The 20,036-nt window shown below is 38.9% G+C and overlaps 1 protein-coding gene across 4 annotated transcripts in view; it reads left to right on the forward strand.

Moving 5' to 3' along the window:
• The window catches only part of LOC135101959 (thioredoxin domain-containing protein 15-like), a 13,133-nt gene extending 2,713 nt beyond the window's left edge, over positions 1-10,420 (forward strand). For 2 of the 4 annotated variants that reach the window (XM_064006425.1, XM_064006422.1), the window contains exons 4-8: positions 575-655; positions 973-1,143; positions 1,391-1,593; positions 1,916-2,090; positions 2,973-9,030. In XM_064006425.1, the coding sequence (XP_063862495.1) occupies positions 575-655; positions 973-1,143; positions 1,391-1,593; positions 1,916-2,090; positions 2,973-3,149 (807 nt within the window). In that variant the 3' untranslated portion in view covers positions 3,150-9,030. Of the gene's footprint in view, positions 1-574; positions 656-972; positions 1,144-1,390; positions 1,594-1,915; positions 2,091-2,972; positions 9,031-9,314 lie in introns of those variants that run through there. The other 2 variants (XM_064006424.1, XM_064006423.1) reach the window with 2 other exon arrangements.
• The last annotated feature ends 9,616 nt before the right edge of the window (positions 10,421-20,036 follow it).

The following is a 20,036-nucleotide window of genomic DNA, read 5'->3' on the forward strand; positions in this document are numbered from 1 at the left end:
AGAAATTACTAGAAAACTAAATTAGAACTTACGAGTATAATACTGCATGATTGGTATTGTGATCCATTTTACTTGATAATATCCACAATCTGAGTAATTTTCAAGTTTATATTAAGTATGAGTACCTTTGTGTCAATTTAAGGAATGTTGTGATGATATTCTTTTTTTTCTATTTGATCAGTATGATTTTACTCTGATAAAGAGAAACGGACAGCAAAATCTTAAATCCCAGCCTAACTTCAACATATATTGGTGTACAGATTATTGCACAACAAGATAACAATTTTTAGTGCTGATGGAATATGTATATTAGCCTGTTTATTTTAAATTATTAAAGTGAAATTACATGAGCTTCTGAGGATAAAATCAGTGATGGTTAGAGATTTCATATACATGATAATTATAACAGTAGAGGCACTACAAATTCTCTCTCTCTCTCTCTCTCTCTCTCTCTCTCTCTCTCTCTCTCTCTCTCTCTCTCTCTCTCTCTCTCTCTCTCTCTCTCTCTCTCTCTCTCTCTCTCTCTCTCTCTCTCTCTCTCTCTCTCTCTCTCTCTCTCTCTCTCTCTCTACAGCCAGAAGGTCTGACAGACGATGAAGAAGAGCAGTCATCTGACTACTCAGTGTCAGAATCCAATATGGAAGATGAATCTGAGGTTTGTGCTGCATAGTAGATAGATATTTTTATTTATTTGTCTAGTTTGTTGATTTGTTTTTCATGTATTAATTGAAAAACTGTTTGAGATTTCATCATTTCATAATAATGACCTTTTCTGAAAGTAAGGGACCATTCTAGTAGTGTTTTGACATTTGTTTGACAAGCTTGTAATTCCTGATTAACATTCACACATTATCTTGATACAATTCTAAATAGAGGATGTTAATAATTATTTTGGCAGTAAGTAATGTTTGCAGACCCTTGTGTGTTTTTATAGCAACATTTAGAAATTTATAGTGTTTCTCATGCCCTTAGGTTGAAGAAGAGGCTCTCGTGTCATCTGGGTCCCCAGAGAAACAGGAACAGAACCTTGACAGCAATGGAACAAAAGGTTCGACTGATGGGAATGGTGCCAACAGCTCTGGAGGAAGCAAAAAAGCAGTGTGCTCAGAAGTCAACGCAACAGATCCCATTGATGATGTAGAGGTAAGAAAAGGAATGTCAGACATATTGCATGAATGGTTTCAACTCTCATAATGAGATGTTTAGTTTGATTAATTTTTAATTTAGCTAATTCTTATTTTGGGTACTTGTTTACAAGTACTGCTTATCCTTCTAGTTATATAAATGCTGCCACTTTTTACAACATTTTTATTATTGATGTCAGTTTTTATTAATGTTGTGTGCTGATGTAACACCATGTTCTCAAGATTATCTGAAATCCTTCTTTCAGGTGATAAATGCCACTACACTGCTGAAGTTGCTGCAGGTGGATCCCAATGTGACTAGCAGATCATCCTCTGGGCCCTGCTATCTCATTTATTTCTTCAGTCCTTACTGTCCATTTTCCATCATGGGTTCCCCTTATGTCAATGCTCTTGCTCGCTCCGTGCCAAACATTCCTGTGTATGGCCTGGATAGTATAGAACACCATAGGTAAGTGTAACTACCTAGTAGATAGAAGTCTTCTTGCAGTAATTATTGAATGGATATTGAAGTTGCATGGGAAAACAGCTTATTAACTATATTCTATACCTGTACAATTATTTCTTTTACAAAAGTTTAAATTTAAATGATCAATCTCTAATTACATCATGTGAATTATATATTCAGGTTAGACAGAAATTGTAGTTTTGCCTTATTTCATACATTTAGGTATGCATTTGTATTATGTTTTTATTTGTTATTTATTCAAATTCATCCATGTATTTTTGTTTGTGTAATGTAATTGTTTCACAGAGCATTTTCCATTCTCCAGTGTTAATGCTCGTTATGGAGTGATGGGAACCCCAACACTGCTACTTTTTCATAATGGGAATGGAGTTGGCAGATACAATGCTTCAGAATACTCAGTGGCACAGCTCATGTCCTTCATCAAGCACTACACTGATCAAGAATTGACAGACATCAACGTCACTTCCTCAGATTTCAGGGTAAGTCTCTCTCTCTCTCTCTCTCTCTCTCTCTCTCTCTCTCTCTCTCTCTCTCTCTCTCTCTCTCTCTCTCTCTCTCTCTCTCTCTCTCTCTCTCTCTCTCTCTCTCTCTCCATTTTTGCATGGTGAAATAAGCCACATGATTGTTTATACTGCTTAGTATCAAATCTTGCATAAGTATATGTTATATTTCCAGTTTTATTACATTCTAATCAGATATCAAGCTTAATTTTCAAAGTTATATGATTCCATACCCTCATGTAAGCCTCCCAGTATCATAGGTTTTGAGGGTAATATGATCATGAAGGTTCTAAAGCTATGTATGAATTTAGAAGCTAAAAGTGACAAAATTGTTATTTTTCACAGAAGTAAGACTAGAATATATTATCATTATTATTATTATTATTATTATTATTATTATTTTTATTATTATTATTATTATTATTATTATTATTATTATTATTATTATTATTATTATTATTATTATTATTACTATTATTATTATTTATTTATTTATTATTGTTTTTTATGTAGGAGAGGTAGACTGACATAAAGCATTAGTTTATTTCCTGAATTTAACACACCAGATTAGGATTTTGTCATTATAGAAAGAACAATTAGTGAGTTCATTTAATAATATGGCAATAGATATCTAGTCAGTGAATCAGCATTTTCTCCAAAGAATACCAAAAACAGATTGAAATACTGTAAAAACAACAAAAATAAGTGGTTTTCATCACTATGTGACACAGTTGTTATATTTATCATTTATTGACTGCTAATCTTGTATGTATGTATTTTGTTGATAGTTATGCAAAGCAATCTCTAGCAGTGTCAGTAATACATGATAGGTGTGTAATAGTTTACTTTTTCATTTTTTAGGCAAAATTACCTTCTCAGCTGGCAGAAGCACGTCCCTATGCACTCTGGGCTGCATGGATCTTCCTTCTGAGTTTTGCCTCATGGCTGTTTCTGACCTCAGAGCTGTGTGCCAGGCTGACAGAAGCAATACTCAACAACTGGAGGGAGGCAGAGGCTCAAAATGACCACCAGGACTGATGAAGTCCTATAGTAATCTAGGTCAGTCAGGTCAGATCTAGTCAGCAGGAAGCTGTTGAGCAACAGTTTCATAGAATGGTTATGTAAATGGGGACTATTTTATCACTCCTTAAATGCTCCTTAAATGGAACAAGATATCATTTCATGTAGATGGACAGGTAGAGTAGCAAGATGATCTTCAGTGAAATAGGAAAACTGAATGCTTCAGTAAGTTGTTAGGAGCAACTGGAGACTCTTGTCACAATCATTTTGAGGAAAGGAGGAGCTATTGGTGATATTTCTATCATAATCAGTCTTCGAGGGAGTAAAGCCAGGGTTTGGTATTAAAATAGACAAATAGTGATTGATTCTTTAGTAAATATCAAGAAGACCATGGAAGACCTAAGTAGCTATTGGTAGAAGCGAGTAACATCTGACAAGTGAGGTTTTGACCTAGTAATAATGGAATGCCAGAGCAGGAAAAGATAGAGGCTTTTCTGGTTCCAGAAGTAGATGAGGGATCAAAGTACCTATATATATAGATAGGTAGTAACAGAATTGTTTCACATTTTCATACATGACTAGAAAATGTGTTACTCTATTTTTTTGCTTTGTACACAGTGACCAACATCATTTACACAAGTATGAAATATAGTCATGGAGTTTCATATTCTGATATTCATTTCTTATATCTAGGTCCATCTTTGATGTGATGGATGACAATTACTAGAACAAAACATCATACTGATGGACAATTGGGAAGAAAAAATAACAGTTAAACAATGTAGTGAAATTCATATTGGAAAGTAAGATGTTGAATATGTGGAGATCCTTGCAAAATATTTCCATAAATAAGTAATAAAAGAAACTTAAAGACATTATTTGTTTTCAGATTGGATAAGTTTAGTCATGGTATTTTATTAGAGATGACAGTTCCTATATATAGGAATGAAATGATGTGCTGCTAAATGTCAGTTGTTACGGCTTTACAGACACTCCTGACAGTGAGTGTCAGTTCTATTCCAACTTTATCCAGCCCACAAACAACTGCCTCTACTTGAGTCAGGCTATATTCTATAGCCTAGTGTGGGACAAATACATATGAGTCCAGACACTTGTAGGCCATAAACATTGAAAGCTTCAAGGTCACCAGCCCTGCCTCAGTGCAGAGGAAATATAAATCCAAAACTCACTCCCACTGCGGGCTCAGCAGTCACATGCTTGGAAGGACAGATAAAAAAACCAAAGGCCACACAGTGTTACATAATATTCTGGGCACAACTGCCCTCAAGACGACAGCCACCCACTGTCCTCAGAATGTCACAGCACTCAGGTCTGTGTTCAGCTCATCTCAGATCTCTCAGAAGACTGGTCTCACCTCCTACAAGTTGGCAGGTCAAGAGAGAAAAGAGACTACTGAACATGAAGCAGCACACTACAATGATTAATCCTCAGGCCACAAAAACACACAAAACAATAACAACAGCAGCCAGTAGAATTTAACTAAAAGGAACACAAGACAAGAGAGTCTACTCGACTCAAAGGACAGAACAACTCCAGGCAGAACTCCACCCTACCTGGCCAAACAAGGGACACCAGACAGAGAGTAGGATAAACAAGAAATTTGAGTATGGTGATTTCCTCTATAAACACACAGGTTTGAGAGCAGTGTACTTAGGCCTCCTATAATGGCCCAAAACAATGTACTAAACTGTAAGGTATATACTGTATTTCTCACCTTATAAGATGCTCTCTCTCTCTCTCTCTCTCTCTCTCTCTCTCTCTCTCTCTCTCTCTCTCTCTCTCTCTCTCTCTCTCTCTCTCTCTCTCTCTCTCTCTCTCTCTCTCTCTCTCTCTCTCTCTCTCTCTCTCTCTCTCTCTCTCTCCATTTTTGCATGGTGAAACTGTAACTCCTCAGCCAATAGTGGAATATCTTGAACACAGAGAAAGATAGGCTATGAAGTTCAGGGAAAAGTGGGGCTTATTTTATTTTTTTCAAAATATCTCCTGCCAAATTACTGATGCATCATATATGGAAGGAAATACAGTAACTAACACCCAGCCCTCAATCTAACCTGAATTACAATAAGACATCTGCTCTTAATACAACCACTTCATCTTGCTCTGACAATGAATTGCCTACTGAATTTCAGTGTGAGCTTGGGGCTGGGAGCCTAGTGAGGTGAAGCGTTCCCATGGTCCCCACCCAACCATTGACATAGAAAAGCTGTCTAAAAGACATATCCCCTCATAAGAGGTGCACAGCCATCACATTCTTGCAGCTGAAAACATTTTCAAAAAAATCAGTCTAAGGAATCTATGGGTGCTGGCTGGAATTCTGTTTATACAGGGCTACAACAGCTCTTTCATAAGCTCCTATCCCAACTTGCTATCACAATGGGAAATAGGAAAAATTTTAAAAAGATTAATGCTGGGTAGACTACAAAAAAAATACAGCAGAAAAATATATATATATAATATGCACCAGAAGTTAATGGCCAATTGATTTCTCAACCCTGACACAGGGAACACACACAATAAATCCACTCCTTGTAACACAGTCATTTGAGTTTTTGAAGTGAGGTAATAGAGTACACTGCACAGCCAATCTTTGCTCAGCATGGTTTGTGAGGATTGGTCTTCTCAGAGACCTATAGGCTAAGATGTGCCATGTGTATGGGAGGGGCACCATGTCTTGGTTAGCCCCCTTCTCCAGGATGTCAGCCTTGATATTATATAAGTAGAGAGATAGAAAGGGGAAATGGATAGTCATATGCAGAAGAATAACAGTCCAAAAGTTTCCAGACAAATTGCATAATGGAGATAAAGAATTTTTATGAAATAATATGAAGATAAGTTGGCTACTAAGAATTAAAGGAATATTTTATTGTCATCAGTTTTATTGGAGATGACAATTCTTGCATGTAGGAATGAAATGATGAACTACCAAACATTGGTTATTTGAATTTTTGTGGTGAGATAATAGTCTACTACACTGCTGATCTTTCCTCAGCATTGAAAAGGTCAGGTGCATGCATGATTATGTGGAAGTGAGGGAAGGATTTCAGTGCAAATGAAAGTTTTGGTTGAGATAGGATACCTTGAATGAATATGGTTCATTGCATATGTATATATATGGTTGATGATGGCGAGTGTGTAATATAAGCAAAGGATGGTGAGAATTGAAGAATGTTGTGAGAACTTGGAAAATACTTGGTGTTGTACCTGTTTTCAGGTGAAGAGCTGTAAATAAAGATGAAGATCAACATATGAATATGGTCTGCTTACCATATGACTATGTGTTTAGTCTAAGTTTTCTTTCAAAGGCATATAACATTTAGAGAGAAGTTACAAGTTATATAAACACATTTTTGGGGAAATTGCTGTAGCACAGAAATGGAAATTACCATGAATGAAACTGGAAAATATTATAAATGTCACTTGGAAAGGAAGGTAATGAGAGACATACAGGTATATTTTACTTAATGAAGTGGAAAAGATCAATAGATAAATAAACAGTTTTTGACAGTGTAGTGCTGCTCATTTCTGAAAGTGGTTTGTTTATATTGAGAAAATTAAGTGACTATTATAGGAACATGAAAATAGAGAATAGATGCCATATATGTAAGAAGTAGTGTCTTGTGTAAAGTACCTATTTGAAAAAAGAAAGAGGGACAAGTGACTAAGTTATGCTAAGATTTAAGTGTCTAATAACAAGTGGAGGCTCTCTTATGTCCACCTCTATATTCTATGAGACAGGCATCAGATTTGATTGATACAAGTGAAAAAGTTGATTCAGAAGTACTTTTGATAGTTACAAACAGTGAAGCATGTTATATATATTCACTTTACTATTCAGTAAATGATGGAAGTCTTTATCAGCACAGCAGGTTAACATCCCCCATTGAAGAAAGATAGCTAAGGTGCTCACATACATAGCTGGGCACAATAACCGAAATATTTATGATAACTGATAAATCAATAGCAATATCCTTATTGTCAATAACTGATAATCAATAACTGGCAATAAATTTATTGCCTGATAAGCAATAACCAATAAATTGATAAATCCAAAATTCCAATACTAGTGATAACAATATTCATATTTTAAATAAGAAAAACTGATAAATCCAAATCTTTGTTTTTATCATTATCTTAGAAAACTTAGAAAAATCTTAGAAAAAAATTCAAATTTAATATTTATCTTATCTTTTCACTAATGAAAAATAGTTTAAAGTAAAATAACTACATTTGATTTTGAAAGTTTAAAACCTCAACATGCTCATGTTCCAAAAAGTAAAATTATCATTTATCGCTAGTTTGGAACCAATAGTATCATGGATACCAATGAATCAATAAAGCAGGAAAAATAATTATCAGATAACTGATAACCCGATATTGTTGTTGCAATAATTTATTGTGATAACGTCCACTTATGCTCACATACATAGACAAACACTCACAGTAGTATCTTAGTCTTTTTGGGATAGCAGACTGATTCAATCTGACTACAATGTGTGAAGGTCAGCTGTGCACCAGCATACCAGAACCTGTCTGCATTGGCCCAACAGCAGCCAACCATTTTTTAAGCTAGACAGATGTCTCAATAAGGTATTATATCCTACGATCATGAACTACTGATCTATCACAGACTTAAAACTAAGAAAATGGGGAGTAATACTTTTGCCATACACATTTTATTGACCCACCATCTTCATTTGCTGCCACTATAGTAATAAGAAGAGAGAGTTTTTGTTTGTAAAGGAAATATTTTAAAAAGTAATGTCATTAAAAGCATAAATTTTTATCTGTCCATCTTTATGACTATGCTGATCTTTGTTTCTGGGAATTTGATCAAGAATGGGACCATATAAGAAGTGTCTCCATTTATTCCCTTCCATAACACTCATCATTGCATATTTTAATCTTCACTTTCCCAACTTTCACCTCTCTCTCGGATATTCTTAATTTCTCACCCTAAAAGTTTATACAAGTTATCCTCTCACATATACAACATCTACTTAATTCTTGTGCATTCTCTCATCACTCCATTCTTACCTATTTTCCCTTAAGTTATCAAATAAGCTCAAAGTGGCCTGTTCTCCCAACACTACCATCCTATGATTCATTCCTTTACCATATTAGACTTATGAAACCCTCTCCATTGTACATAGATTATCATTATCCTCATTATTCATCCTATTCCTTGTTTTCTATTTCAGTCCATTGTGTATATGAGTGTTGAGATACTATTTATGCTATCCAGTAATGCCTTTCTTGTTTGATGTATTTTCTTAATGTTTATTGCCCTTATTTTGATATATTATAGTTTACTAACCTTATAGACTGCTTTCTCTTTTTTCTCCTCTCTTCTTATGCCTCTATGTATATACAGAATCAAGTCAGGATATGTACTGTACCTTCAGCATATTTCACATTGCTTTTCAGTTGTAGTCTTCAAGTTGTAATGGTAGAACCACGGCATCCTATCTTGTTCTTCTCGTAATGTTGTCTTTTTATAATACAGTTTTGCTGTTAGATTGTTAAGAATTTATCTGTTTACCAATTTGATACTTTATTGAACTTATCTGTTTGATTGCATGCATTTTCTCTGTGAGGAATAAGGAGCTCACTCTGAACTGTCTTGTATAAATTTTCCAGATGATGCATATATTTTTTTTTCTGAGAGTATTTCTTATTTACTTACCAGTGAGTTGTGCACACCACTTTCTCCACATGTAGATAGATATGTTACATCATCTAAGCTGATCACCATGTCTGAAAAAATTCAGAAACTCACCAAAATATCTAATGGATGTTGAAAAGAGCACAAATAGTAAATGGTAAAGAAACTGGACTTATTGCTTCTCAATAAATCAGACCTATGTCTGGATAAACTAGACCTACATTTCAATGAACCTGACTCCTGTTCTTTTAGATATGTCTTGTGTGTCACTGAAGCAGATTTACATTCCAATCAAATTTATGAATTTATGTTCCATGAAAATAAACTTACGTTTCCAGATATTGTCTTGAAAATCAAGTGCTCACTGGCTTTATTTGTAGGGTCTTATAAATATGTTAGATGCTGTGATTCATAGTACTATTTTAAAGTGCTCATGGATCAAAAATATTGTAAGTCTGCATAGATGTGACTATTTATTACACATCCATTACTATTTCCAGAATTAATCATGGCACATCAAGACAGGAGACGACAGTGCCACGTTCACTGATCCTTTGTGTTGCATTATGTGATGCTACATTATAACTTACCTTGACACTACCTGCCGCTGACTGAAGAGTGTTGCTTCCCATGAGTTGTCTTACCAAGATGACAAAGTAATGTACCAAAATAGGTATATATGGATGATAATTATGTTGCATGTATACGCTGTTACGATCAAAAGACAGCCCCTATGAAGCCTGTATTCAGAAGCGCTTTGCAGTCTCACGATGAATATTTTTTTCAGAGACAACAGAAATTATCAGCCGGGTTCTCTAGGGTGTTTTCTTGTATATGTAGAAATCTGATCTGTCATTAAAACCATAAAAAAAAACACTTAAAAACCCGTGTAACTTCAATTAGACTTGAGTATAATAGAGGTGCGGCGCAAAATAATAGAAACCATTGTTAAGAAAGGAAATATCTTAAGAAAAAACGGAATCTCATAGAATCTAGGATAATGTACAGAAGTTGCATTTTCCAGTTCTTCTAGTCAAATTATCTGAATAAGACTTGGTCCAGAACTGAACTTAATAAATAAAACGTTTCAGTTGACGTCGTGTCATTAGTTCCGCCGCTGTCTGGAAGTCGCCAGCCTTGGGCCTGGCGTACATGTAATAAGATAGGCATCCAGAAAATTGGTGTGCGTCACCTGCGGCACGTGGCATACTCGAATAAAGAACAGTGCCTGCCGCCGGTCTGATGAACAGGGTGTGTGCAGCCCCTTCCGCCTAAAGGCTGTAATAAAATAGTTCCGCTCTTCCTTGGGGTTCACTCTGACAAGGACGTGCACGCTCCGCCGCCCTCCGTGAAGGGACCTCGTGAGTTCACCCATGGATTTATTTACCATTGTTTAATTCACAAAGCAAGGAACCGTGTTCAGGTGGTGTGCTCAAGGTGGATGGAGGGAATATTTAATGGATCCGCGTGTATTTGGCTAAGTGCGTTGAACTGCGTTCATTCTTGATTGCTGCCGAAATTATATCCTTTCGTTATTTGTTCCGCCGTCTACGTAGATAACTCAGTATCTGGTGGAAGACGTTGCGGTTACTTTGATAGATTAAAATAGTTAATTGTGAAAAAAAAAATAGTAGTAATAAATAAAATAAATAAATACCTTTATAGTAATAACAACAGTAGTAGTAGTAGTAGTAGTAGTAGTAGTAGCAACAGTTGTTGTGGCAGTAGTAGTGATAGTAGTAAATAGAGAAAAAAAAGGATTGGAAACATTTCATTACGTTATACATACAGCATATATATAGAGGTTATATTTAAACGGTTCTCAGTCAACTTTTGGGGTTTATTTATTTCACATGTGGCGCAAGTCTCACGGGTCTTAACTGATGTTTCACAGCCTGGCAACACGCAACAATTCTAGTGTGGAGCAGGACAATAGGTGTCGTTCATTTCCACTAAGCAACTAAATTCTGTAAAGCTCAATCTAAAATTTAGTTTGCCAGCGTTCACCTGTTATCTTGTTGTTGACTTAACTGAAAGGCTGAATCATCATGTTATCCGTTGATATGTTACTATTGTTTGTTATTTTGTAAAAGAGAATGTGAACGTTCGAAGAAAACTTAGTTGACGTTTAGTAGGACAACAAAATGCCCGAATTGTGTTGTGTCACGACAATCAGCTGCCAATTGATTTTGTTGCATGTTAACATCTGCATCCGTTTATAACCACGATTATATCAACATTAGACAGAGGCTCAGAGCCGCTCGATAAAAGCTTGAAAGACGAATTCCAAAGTAAGCACCCATAATGCAGAAGTATTGACTTGAAGCGAGGCAGGAAGGCGAGGTGGCACGAAGGCTCCCCTCACCTGCCAGTAGCTGCCAGGTGGCCGTCACTTCCACACAAACACGCGCTCACCTTCCCTCTCATGGCTCTTCTATGAACCGTACTGCTCTGCCCCCTCAGTGTACATATAAAAGTGTACGCTTATTAGTCGATGATGAATACAGTGTCGAAACATGTTTACGCCGCGGGAGATGAGTGATGAAAACTTGGGCGGAAAAAGAAACAAATGAGGAGGTAGGTAGCAACACCTTCACTTGTTTTGGGCGCCAGTCCACGCCTGCACCATTACCCTGTTGATAGGACCCCAAGCTTGCATGTGTGTGTATGTGTGTGTGTGTTTATATATATATATATATATATATATATATATATATATATATATATATATATATATATATATATATATATATATATATATATATATATATATATATATATATATATATATATATATATATATATATATATATATATATATATATATATATATATATATATATATTTATTTATTTATTTATTTATTTATTTATTTTATCTTATTTTATTTATACTGCTAGGTTTAATTACTTGGTAATTATCTATTTTCTTACAATGTTTCTTGTCAACAAAATGTGTAAAAAAGATCAGACTGGTTCTATCGTATGTTATCATTTTCAGATATTACGTTCTTGGTACTCGTATTGAAGTATGGCACTGAATTCATGTGAAAAGAAGAAGAAAAAAAAAAAAAAAAGAGGTCAGACCACTTGTATTTTACTCAAAACTTCAGCCACTGTCATATCCTGGGCTAGCAGTGGCACTGGACTTATGCAGTGTCTGGTGTGCAGCATACATACCACATGGGACTTTGATGTTAGCGACATGTTTTACTCCGTCCAAAGTTTACTTATGATCTAAACCTTCATGGATGATTCTCTCTCTCTCTCTCTCTCTCTCTCTCTCTCTCTCTCTCTCTCTCTCTCTCTCTTATATGGTAATGTCCACTGGAGTAGTCCGCAAATGCTCCACGGCTTCCACAGTGTAACTGAGGATCTGTCCTAGCATAGGTTATTCCTAGTTAATGCGATATCGACGTGGCGGCGGTCAATAAACAGGGCCAACGCTGGTTGTGTTGGGCGACTAACACACCCACGCCGCCAAGGACACACACACACACACACACACACCGTTTCTTCATGCATACTGATGCCCTAATGTAAGTTGAATTCGTAATAGACACTAATTTCCTTAAGAAGGTCGGTGCAAAGAGTAAGAATTAATAAGCTTGCCACCCGTCATGACTATCAAGAGAGCCCCGCACTGGCCTTCATGGGGTTTATCGAGCCGTGCCAAGCCGTGCTAGTCCTGCCTGGCGTGATTTTTAAACTCCATAAACTGAGTCGCGACGCACTGCCTGTTATTACCACATGTCCTTCATTAGCCCCCCCCCCCCCCCCACACACACACACACACACACACACACACACACTCTCTCTCTCTCTCTCTCTCTCTCTCTCTCTCTAGGAATATTTAAGTAAATCGAAAGTTATTCCAGTCATCCTTACCTCAGTTATAGAGGCCACAGAATTCCTTCTTACTATTATTGTGCACACTAACACCGGCATTATCATTATGGTAACTGTAGGAAAGTTTTCATCTCATGAAAATGTTACTACAATTATATAGCATACCTGACCATTATGAAAAAAAGATATTTTTTTATTTGTTTATTCAATATTGTATTCACTCCTGACAATCGCTTCTATTATCATGTAAATGCTGCTTAAAGTATGAAATTTGTTGTTTTCACCAAGTAAGGAGTTGCATTCCTCCGTTAGCTACCTTATCTCGATTGCTTTTGTAAAAGCTCTTCTGGAAGTTGCTAGGATATTTGAGAATTTTTATCTTTATTTATTTATTCATTCATTTTATTTATTTATTTTTTTGTATGAATCTAGTGATGGATTCTGCGTCGTCACCGGGGAAAACTACCCACTAGTGCTTCACTTATATTCTCATGGGGTCTTTGAAAATAGCTTTCATAAAAGTATAAAGCTTTTCAGAATACGGTACAAGATTCACACGTATAATTTGAAAACCAGCTTGTTGTTTTAGGCATATTTAAGCTTTCGTTGATAACATTCTCTCTATCTGTATGGGACGCTCCATAATAGAAAACGGTTATTTGTTGTGGGAAACCAGACTAATTCGAGATGCTGCAATAGCGGGTGTTACTGGCCATATATACTCGTATGTGTATACTGAGTGATTGACAGGACATAGACTACAATTGGGGAAGAAGAAATTTACACATGATTTGCAAGACATTGTGTTTTTTCCTATTACGTTGTATATTCGAAAAAGAAAAGTTTACCTATTTTCTTACGGACTAAACGCTAATATTCCTAAAGGTTGATTATTTATTTTCATTTCTGTGCATTGATATTTTCATCATCACTGCCATCGTCATCATCATCATCATCATCGTCATCGTCATCATCATCATCATCATCATCATCATCATCATCATCATCATCATCATCTTCTTCTTCTTCTTCTTCTTCTTCTTCTTCTTCTTCTTCTTCTTCTTCTTCTTCTTCTTCTTCTTCTTCTTCTTCTTCTTCTTCTTCTTCTTCCGCCGGATAATCAGCTGTTTCCTCTCATTCCATCCGGCGGTAACTTCCTCTCCTCAACCCCTATACCCACACCTGGAACCTTCGTTACTTCTCCCTTGCTCTCCCTCCTCCAGCTCTTCCTCCTCCTCCTTCTCCTCCTCCTCCTCCGTTTATCCTGCCCCTTTAACAAATGCTTCCTCTTCTGTCCCTCTCCATATGTTGCTAGTTATGTTCTCATCCCCTACAATTTCTCTTGCTTAAATTTTCATCTCAAACCTCTCTATCTCTCATCTTTTGCATGCTTTCGCTCCTCTCATGCTTATATATTCGCGTGCTGCAAGTCCTCAATCATCCTTCCATCATCCTTCGACCAACCGCAGCCTTCAAAGGTACTCCTCCTTCGCCCTTCATCTCTCCTGCTTCTTCCTGCCGCCCAGCATTCCTGTCCCTTCCCCCTCCGATTCGTCCCTTCTCCCCGGCGTCACGTGATCCCTCGACATGTGGCTAGCGGGCTGGGGTCCCTCAAGCTATATGTAGCCTCCCTTCGCGTCCTGCATTGCACACCCGGCCAGGACAAGACTCAGTTATTCTTCCTCGAGTGTAACAGTTCCTTAAGGATTCTCCCACGGGGTCATGCATGCCTGAAATACTGATGTCCTGCCGTTTTTAACTTCCACTCTGGGTTCTGTTAGGTTCTCTCCTCTCCCTGGATGTGGTTTGTGTGGTGGTGGGGGGTTGGCTGGGGTGAGGTTTAGATTGTAGTGTTTACGTGGTTAAAGGAAAGAAGGCAAGGAGAATCCGGTGAATTTGTTTTTGTTTTTGTTATAGTTTTCCTTTTTCTGTGCGATCTAGATAAAGGCTGGAGTTGCTGGGAATTAGATTGCAGCATTTGCGTGGCTGAAAAAGAGTGACTTGGAGAGGAAAGTCTGATGTAAGAAAAATAATAATCAATAAAATAAGATTGATAAACCACTCGCAACGAATAAGAAATTAACGTTCTTGTGTGGTTTTACTTAAGTTGACGCTATCACTACAACTACTGTTACAACTATATTCTAACGTAATTAAACGAGGCTGCAGAGATTCACATGACATTATTGCGCCTATTTGGAGACCTCCGCTAGCCCGAGGAGCCGACAGTGTATATGGTCTATAAGGACTTAAGATGAGGGAAACATGAGGCTCATTAGATATTTTTGACCAGGTAATAAAATATATAATAATTTAAGTAGTGATATTTCTGGTAATTACTTATTGTCTATTTATTTATTTATTCATTTATTTTATTTTATATATTTTTTAGCTCATCGCATGCGTATTTTTTGCACAACATAACTTTCTTCATTATCTTTCTTAAATTGAATTTTTAACATGCAAATTACAAGAATTAATTTATTCTCTTCTGTGTCAGTGTCGGGGCAAGCGGACGTTTTAGTAACGGAGGCAGCTAATGAGGTGTAGGCGCTGTCAACCGTGATAACGACGACCCGAAGCCACACATCAACAGTCACGGCTGGCGGGCGTCACGTGGGTAAAAATGAGCCTCGCTGCGGGCGGCGGTGATACAACTTGCCTCGCCTCAAGTGATGAAAACGCTGGATTGACCCGGCTACTTTTTTCACTCAAACTTTTAAAACTTTCGACTTATGACACACACACACACACACACACACACACACACAGCTCGCAAGAAACAAGAAACTTTCGTAACCCAGGCACGTCTTGTACTGAGGATGTGTCGTGAGCGTGCAATCATTGCGCGCTTCCGTCTGCACATCCCTCGTAATGGAATATGTTGTTCTGTGGCTGGAGAGAGAGAGAGAGAGAGAGAGAGAGAGAGAGAGAGAGAGAGAGAGAGAGAGAGAGAGAGAGAGAGAGAGAGAGAGAGAGAGAGAGAGAGAGAGAGGAGAGAAGAAGAGTCGCACACAGACAAAGAGCCAGAAAAAAAACACAGTCTCCAGGTGTGACTCATTAATACCTCCGCAGTGTCCCGCCAAGACCGCTGCGTCACCACCACTCCCTCTTTTTGCCTCTGCTCTCTCACGCGTCACTTAAGACCGCATTATTTACCATTATGCTCTCAGGGGCAGCACGGAGCATGATCTAAGCATACGTGTCCATTCCGTGACCTTTTGATCCTTAACGTGACCTTTGAAGTATTATTTTGAACCTTCAGTACTTCTTCTCTCTTCTCTCCTTGATAAACCTTATAACTTTTCTGTCTTAAGGTGTGGGAAAAGAAAGAGAAGGAGGAAAAAGAGGAAGAAAAGAGAGAAGAATGAAGAAGGACGAGGTCGAGGTCAGGGAGGAGGGGAAAGAGGAGGAGAAATAGAGGGAAGACGAGGATGAAGAGAGTGATGGCTTGAAATAAGTGTAAGAAAAGAAAGAAGAAGGAAAGAAGGAGAAGGACCAGAGTGAGGTAAAGGAGGAGGAGGAGGAGGAGGAGGAGGAGGGAGGAGGAGGAGGAGGGAAGAGTGATGTCTTGAAATAGATGTAGGAAAAGAAAGAAACCGAGGAGGAAGAAGAAGGATGAGGGTAAGGAAAGGGTTGAGAGGGAAGAAGAGAAGTAGAAGGAGGAGAGGGAGACTGGGGAGGAGGAGGAGAGTGATGGCTTGAAATAGCGTGCATAAAGGGGGAATAAAGGGTCTGGGGTGAGAATAAGAAAAAAAAAATATCAAGGAAAAATCATAGTGTGCTAAACCCTACTTCGTGTAATGGTGAGAGAGAGAGAGAGAGAGAGAGAGAGAGAGAGAGAGAGAGAGAGAGAGAGAGAGAGAGAGAGAGAGAGAGAGAGAGAGAGGAAGGTGATGATTTTCTGCTATTTTCGATTCATACTCTCATTTGTGTGTTCTCTCTCTCTCTTTCTCTCTTTCTCTCTCTCTCTCTCTCTCTCTCTCTCTCTCTCTCTCTCTCTCTCTCTCTCTCTCTCTCTCTCTTGCCTCAGTTGGCCACAGGTGTGATCAGTAAGTGTGGCGTCAGGACAGGTAAGGCGGGGAGTTGGGGAAGGGGGGTGGAGTGGACAGGGTGTGGGCGTAGGCAAAGCAGAACGTGGGCGGGACAAGGTGAACAGTACCTACCACAAGGGCGTCTCTCTCTCTCTCTCTCTCTCTCTCTCTCTCTCTCTCTCTCTCTCTCTCTCTCTCTCTCTCTCTCGTCGTCCTCGTTGCCGTCCTTGCCTCCATCCTCCTCCTCCTCTCCTCCTCCTCGTTTTCCTTTACCTTTGTAGTGTTACTCTCTTTATGTAATGTACCTTTTTTTTTCCCTTTCCTTTTTTTTTTTTCCACATACAGCATAAAGGTCAACATATATGCTATTGGTTGTTCTTCCTTTGTGTTCTTCCTCTTTTTCTTTTTCCTCCTCTTCCTCCTCCTCCTCCCCTTCCTCCCCCTCCTTCTCCTCCTTCTCCTCCTCCTCCATCTCTTCGATAACACTTACTGGGTCACCTTGAGCCTGCATACTCCATAAATTATTGGTGGAGGAAGGCTTGGTTTGGTTGGGTGTTGTGAGGCACTGTGATTTTTTTAGGTGTGTGTGTGTGTGTGTGTGTGTGTGTGTGTGTGTGTGTGTGTGGCGTGAGATCAGTTTGCGATATGCATTTGCGATTTCAACTCTATTACTTCTTATCTTTTTTTTTGTTTTTTTGCATTCTCTCTCTCTCTCTCTCTCTCTCTCTCTCTCTCTCTCTCTCTCTCTCTCTCTCTCTCTCTCTCTCTCTCTCTCTCTCTCTCTCTCTCTCTCTCTCTCTCTCTGTCTCTTTCATCCACCACTTCCCTTCACTTCAGTTTTAATACTATGCACTTCCTCTCCTCCATCCTCTGTCCCCCCCTTCATCCCCTTCCTTTCCTTTCCCCATCCCTCTCCTTTCCCCTTCCCTTAACTCACAATACAATAGCCTGCCTTTACAATCTGCCTCATCCCTTATCCATCCCTCGCCCTCCTCCTCCTCCTCCTCCTCCTCCTCGCAGCTTTCCTCGTGGACATAAAGTAGGAAGCAGCCTTCATTTTGAGCCCAGACAGTTGCAGGTTCTCAGAAGTTGCCAGTTGCGTTGATGTGTTTCTCCTCGACCTTCCTAGGACGGGTATGGAGGGACAGGGTGGAGTGCTGTGGTGGGGGTAGTGGTTGTGCTGGTGGTGATGGTGGTGGTGGTCGTGGTGGTGGTGGTGTGTACGTACTATTACCTTGCTTGTTCCTCCTCCTCTTCCACCTCCTCCTCCTCCTCGTTTTTCTCTTCCTCCTCTTACTCCTCGTTCTTCTCTTGCTCCTTCTTGTCGTCCATTTTCTCCTCCTCCACTTTGTATTCCTCTTTTTTTCCTCTTCTTTCTCCTTCTCCTCTTCCTTCTCGTCCATTTCCTCCTCCTCCTCCTCCTCCTGCTGGTCCGAGTCTTGTTCTTGTGCTTTGCCTTGTCCTGACCGACTGACTGACTCACACGCAGTATTATGTGCCTTGCATTCTCTCTCTCTCTCTCTCTCTCTCTCTCTCTCTCTCTCTCTCTCTCTCTCTCTCTCTCGTAATTATACTTTCCTTTGCGTTCTTTCTTGCTCTCACCCATGTTTCCCTTCATTTCCTTCCTCCCTCCCTCCCGTCCTTGCCTCCCTCATTCAATCTCTCCATTACTCACACCTCTGACGTGAATGGAGGGAAAGGAAAAGGGAAGAAGAGGAAAACGACGCCACAGGTAGAGGAGAAAACAAGACGGTGCTGAAACAAAAGAGACAGCTGATGGAGGGAATTGGTGAGACGGAAAATAAATGTGATAAAAAGAGAAAAGAAAGTGAGAATAAAGAAAAGGCGGCGGTGGTTAATGTAATACTCAGCGCTGGCGGAGTATAGAGATTACGGGAAATAGAATTAGACAGCGGAGAAACCCAACACAGGTGTGGGTGGCGAGGGAAATTAAGTAATGAAAGGGGAGCAGGTAAATGGAAGGAGGAGATTGTAAGGAAAGGCAGATAAAGGAGGAGGAGGAGGAGGAGGTAGGAGAGAAAGAGAAAAATGTAATGGTTTTCAGAGAGAGAGAGAGAGAGAGAGAGAGAGAGAGAGAGAGAGAGAGTACATCTTGACCGGTTCATTGTGTGGTTCCCTACCATAAATATTGCCTCTACACATCGTTGCTAATTATTGCGTTCCGTAGTGACCTTGAGAGGACGTTGTAGACTCTCTCTCTCTCTCTCTCTCTCTCTCTCTCTCTCTCTCTCTCTCTCTCTCTCTCTCTTACGTTTACATGCCGTTTGAGGAATGACCTTATCGATACTGTTTTAACATTTACACACACACTCTCTCTCTCTCTCTCTCTCTCTCTCTCTCTCTCTCTCTCTCTCTCTCTCTCTCTCTCTCTCTCTCAAAAAGACTACCTAATATTCATTATAGATTTGGTGTGGTCTATTTTTCCTTGCAGTTTTACGTAATTTTCTTGTTCTTGGTCTTGTTCTTGTTCTTGTTCTTTTTACGGTGCCTTTCCCTCCTTTTTTTAATCAATCAATTAATCTTCATCATCGTTTTCTTCTTCTTCTTCGTCTTCTTCTTTTCCTTCTTTTCTTCTTTCCTTCTTTTCTTCTTCTTTTCTTCTTTCCTTCTTTTTCTTCTTTTCTTCTTCTTCTTCTTCTTCTTCTTCTTCTTCTTCTTCTTCTTCTTCTTCTCCTCCTTTTTCTTTTTCTTCTTCTTTCCATTTCTTTCGCTATTGAAGAACCTATAGTCGACAACATCCTAGCGAAGGCACAGAAGTTGCCAAGTGTCGCCAAAGGTCTCAATTAACACTCCCTCACCTGACGATCATCCTTTCTTCCCCCCGTCACTATCCCCGGCAGTATATATATTATTGTGCGTTTCGTGTGACATCTAATTAGGGTGAGTGCTGGGTGCGTGCTTCTGCGTGACCGAGGGGCGTTCGAATCTGACCGTTGGAGCGGATGGGTTCTTGGGACTGTCTTGGGTACGGTACGGTCTCTCTCTCTCTCTCTCTCTCTCTCTCTCTCTCTCTCTCTCTCTCTGAATGCTATTTTTCTGTTACTAAGCACTGTGCAGTATTCACCAGTGCTGCGTAATTGCATAGTTTCAAAATAACAAACACGCTGGTGACGCAGTGTCTATATTTGGTCGAGTCAAAAGGAACGTACATATCGTGGAGTAGTGTAGTGGTGCAGTTAAGTCAAACAACCTGTAGTTAGGACGTAAAGGTCTGTAAGACGTGTATTTTTCGTGGAACAGATACCGCTCGAGATTTGTGCCCTGATATATGTTTTTATTTTTATTATTATTTATTTATTTATTTATTTTTTTTTTATGT

The sequence above is a fragment of the Scylla paramamosain genome, chromosome 7 (genome assembly GCF_035594125.1).
Source record: "Scylla paramamosain isolate STU-SP2022 chromosome 7, ASM3559412v1, whole genome shotgun sequence".
Taxonomy (NCBI): domain Eukaryota; kingdom Metazoa; phylum Arthropoda; class Malacostraca; order Decapoda; family Portunidae; genus Scylla; species Scylla paramamosain.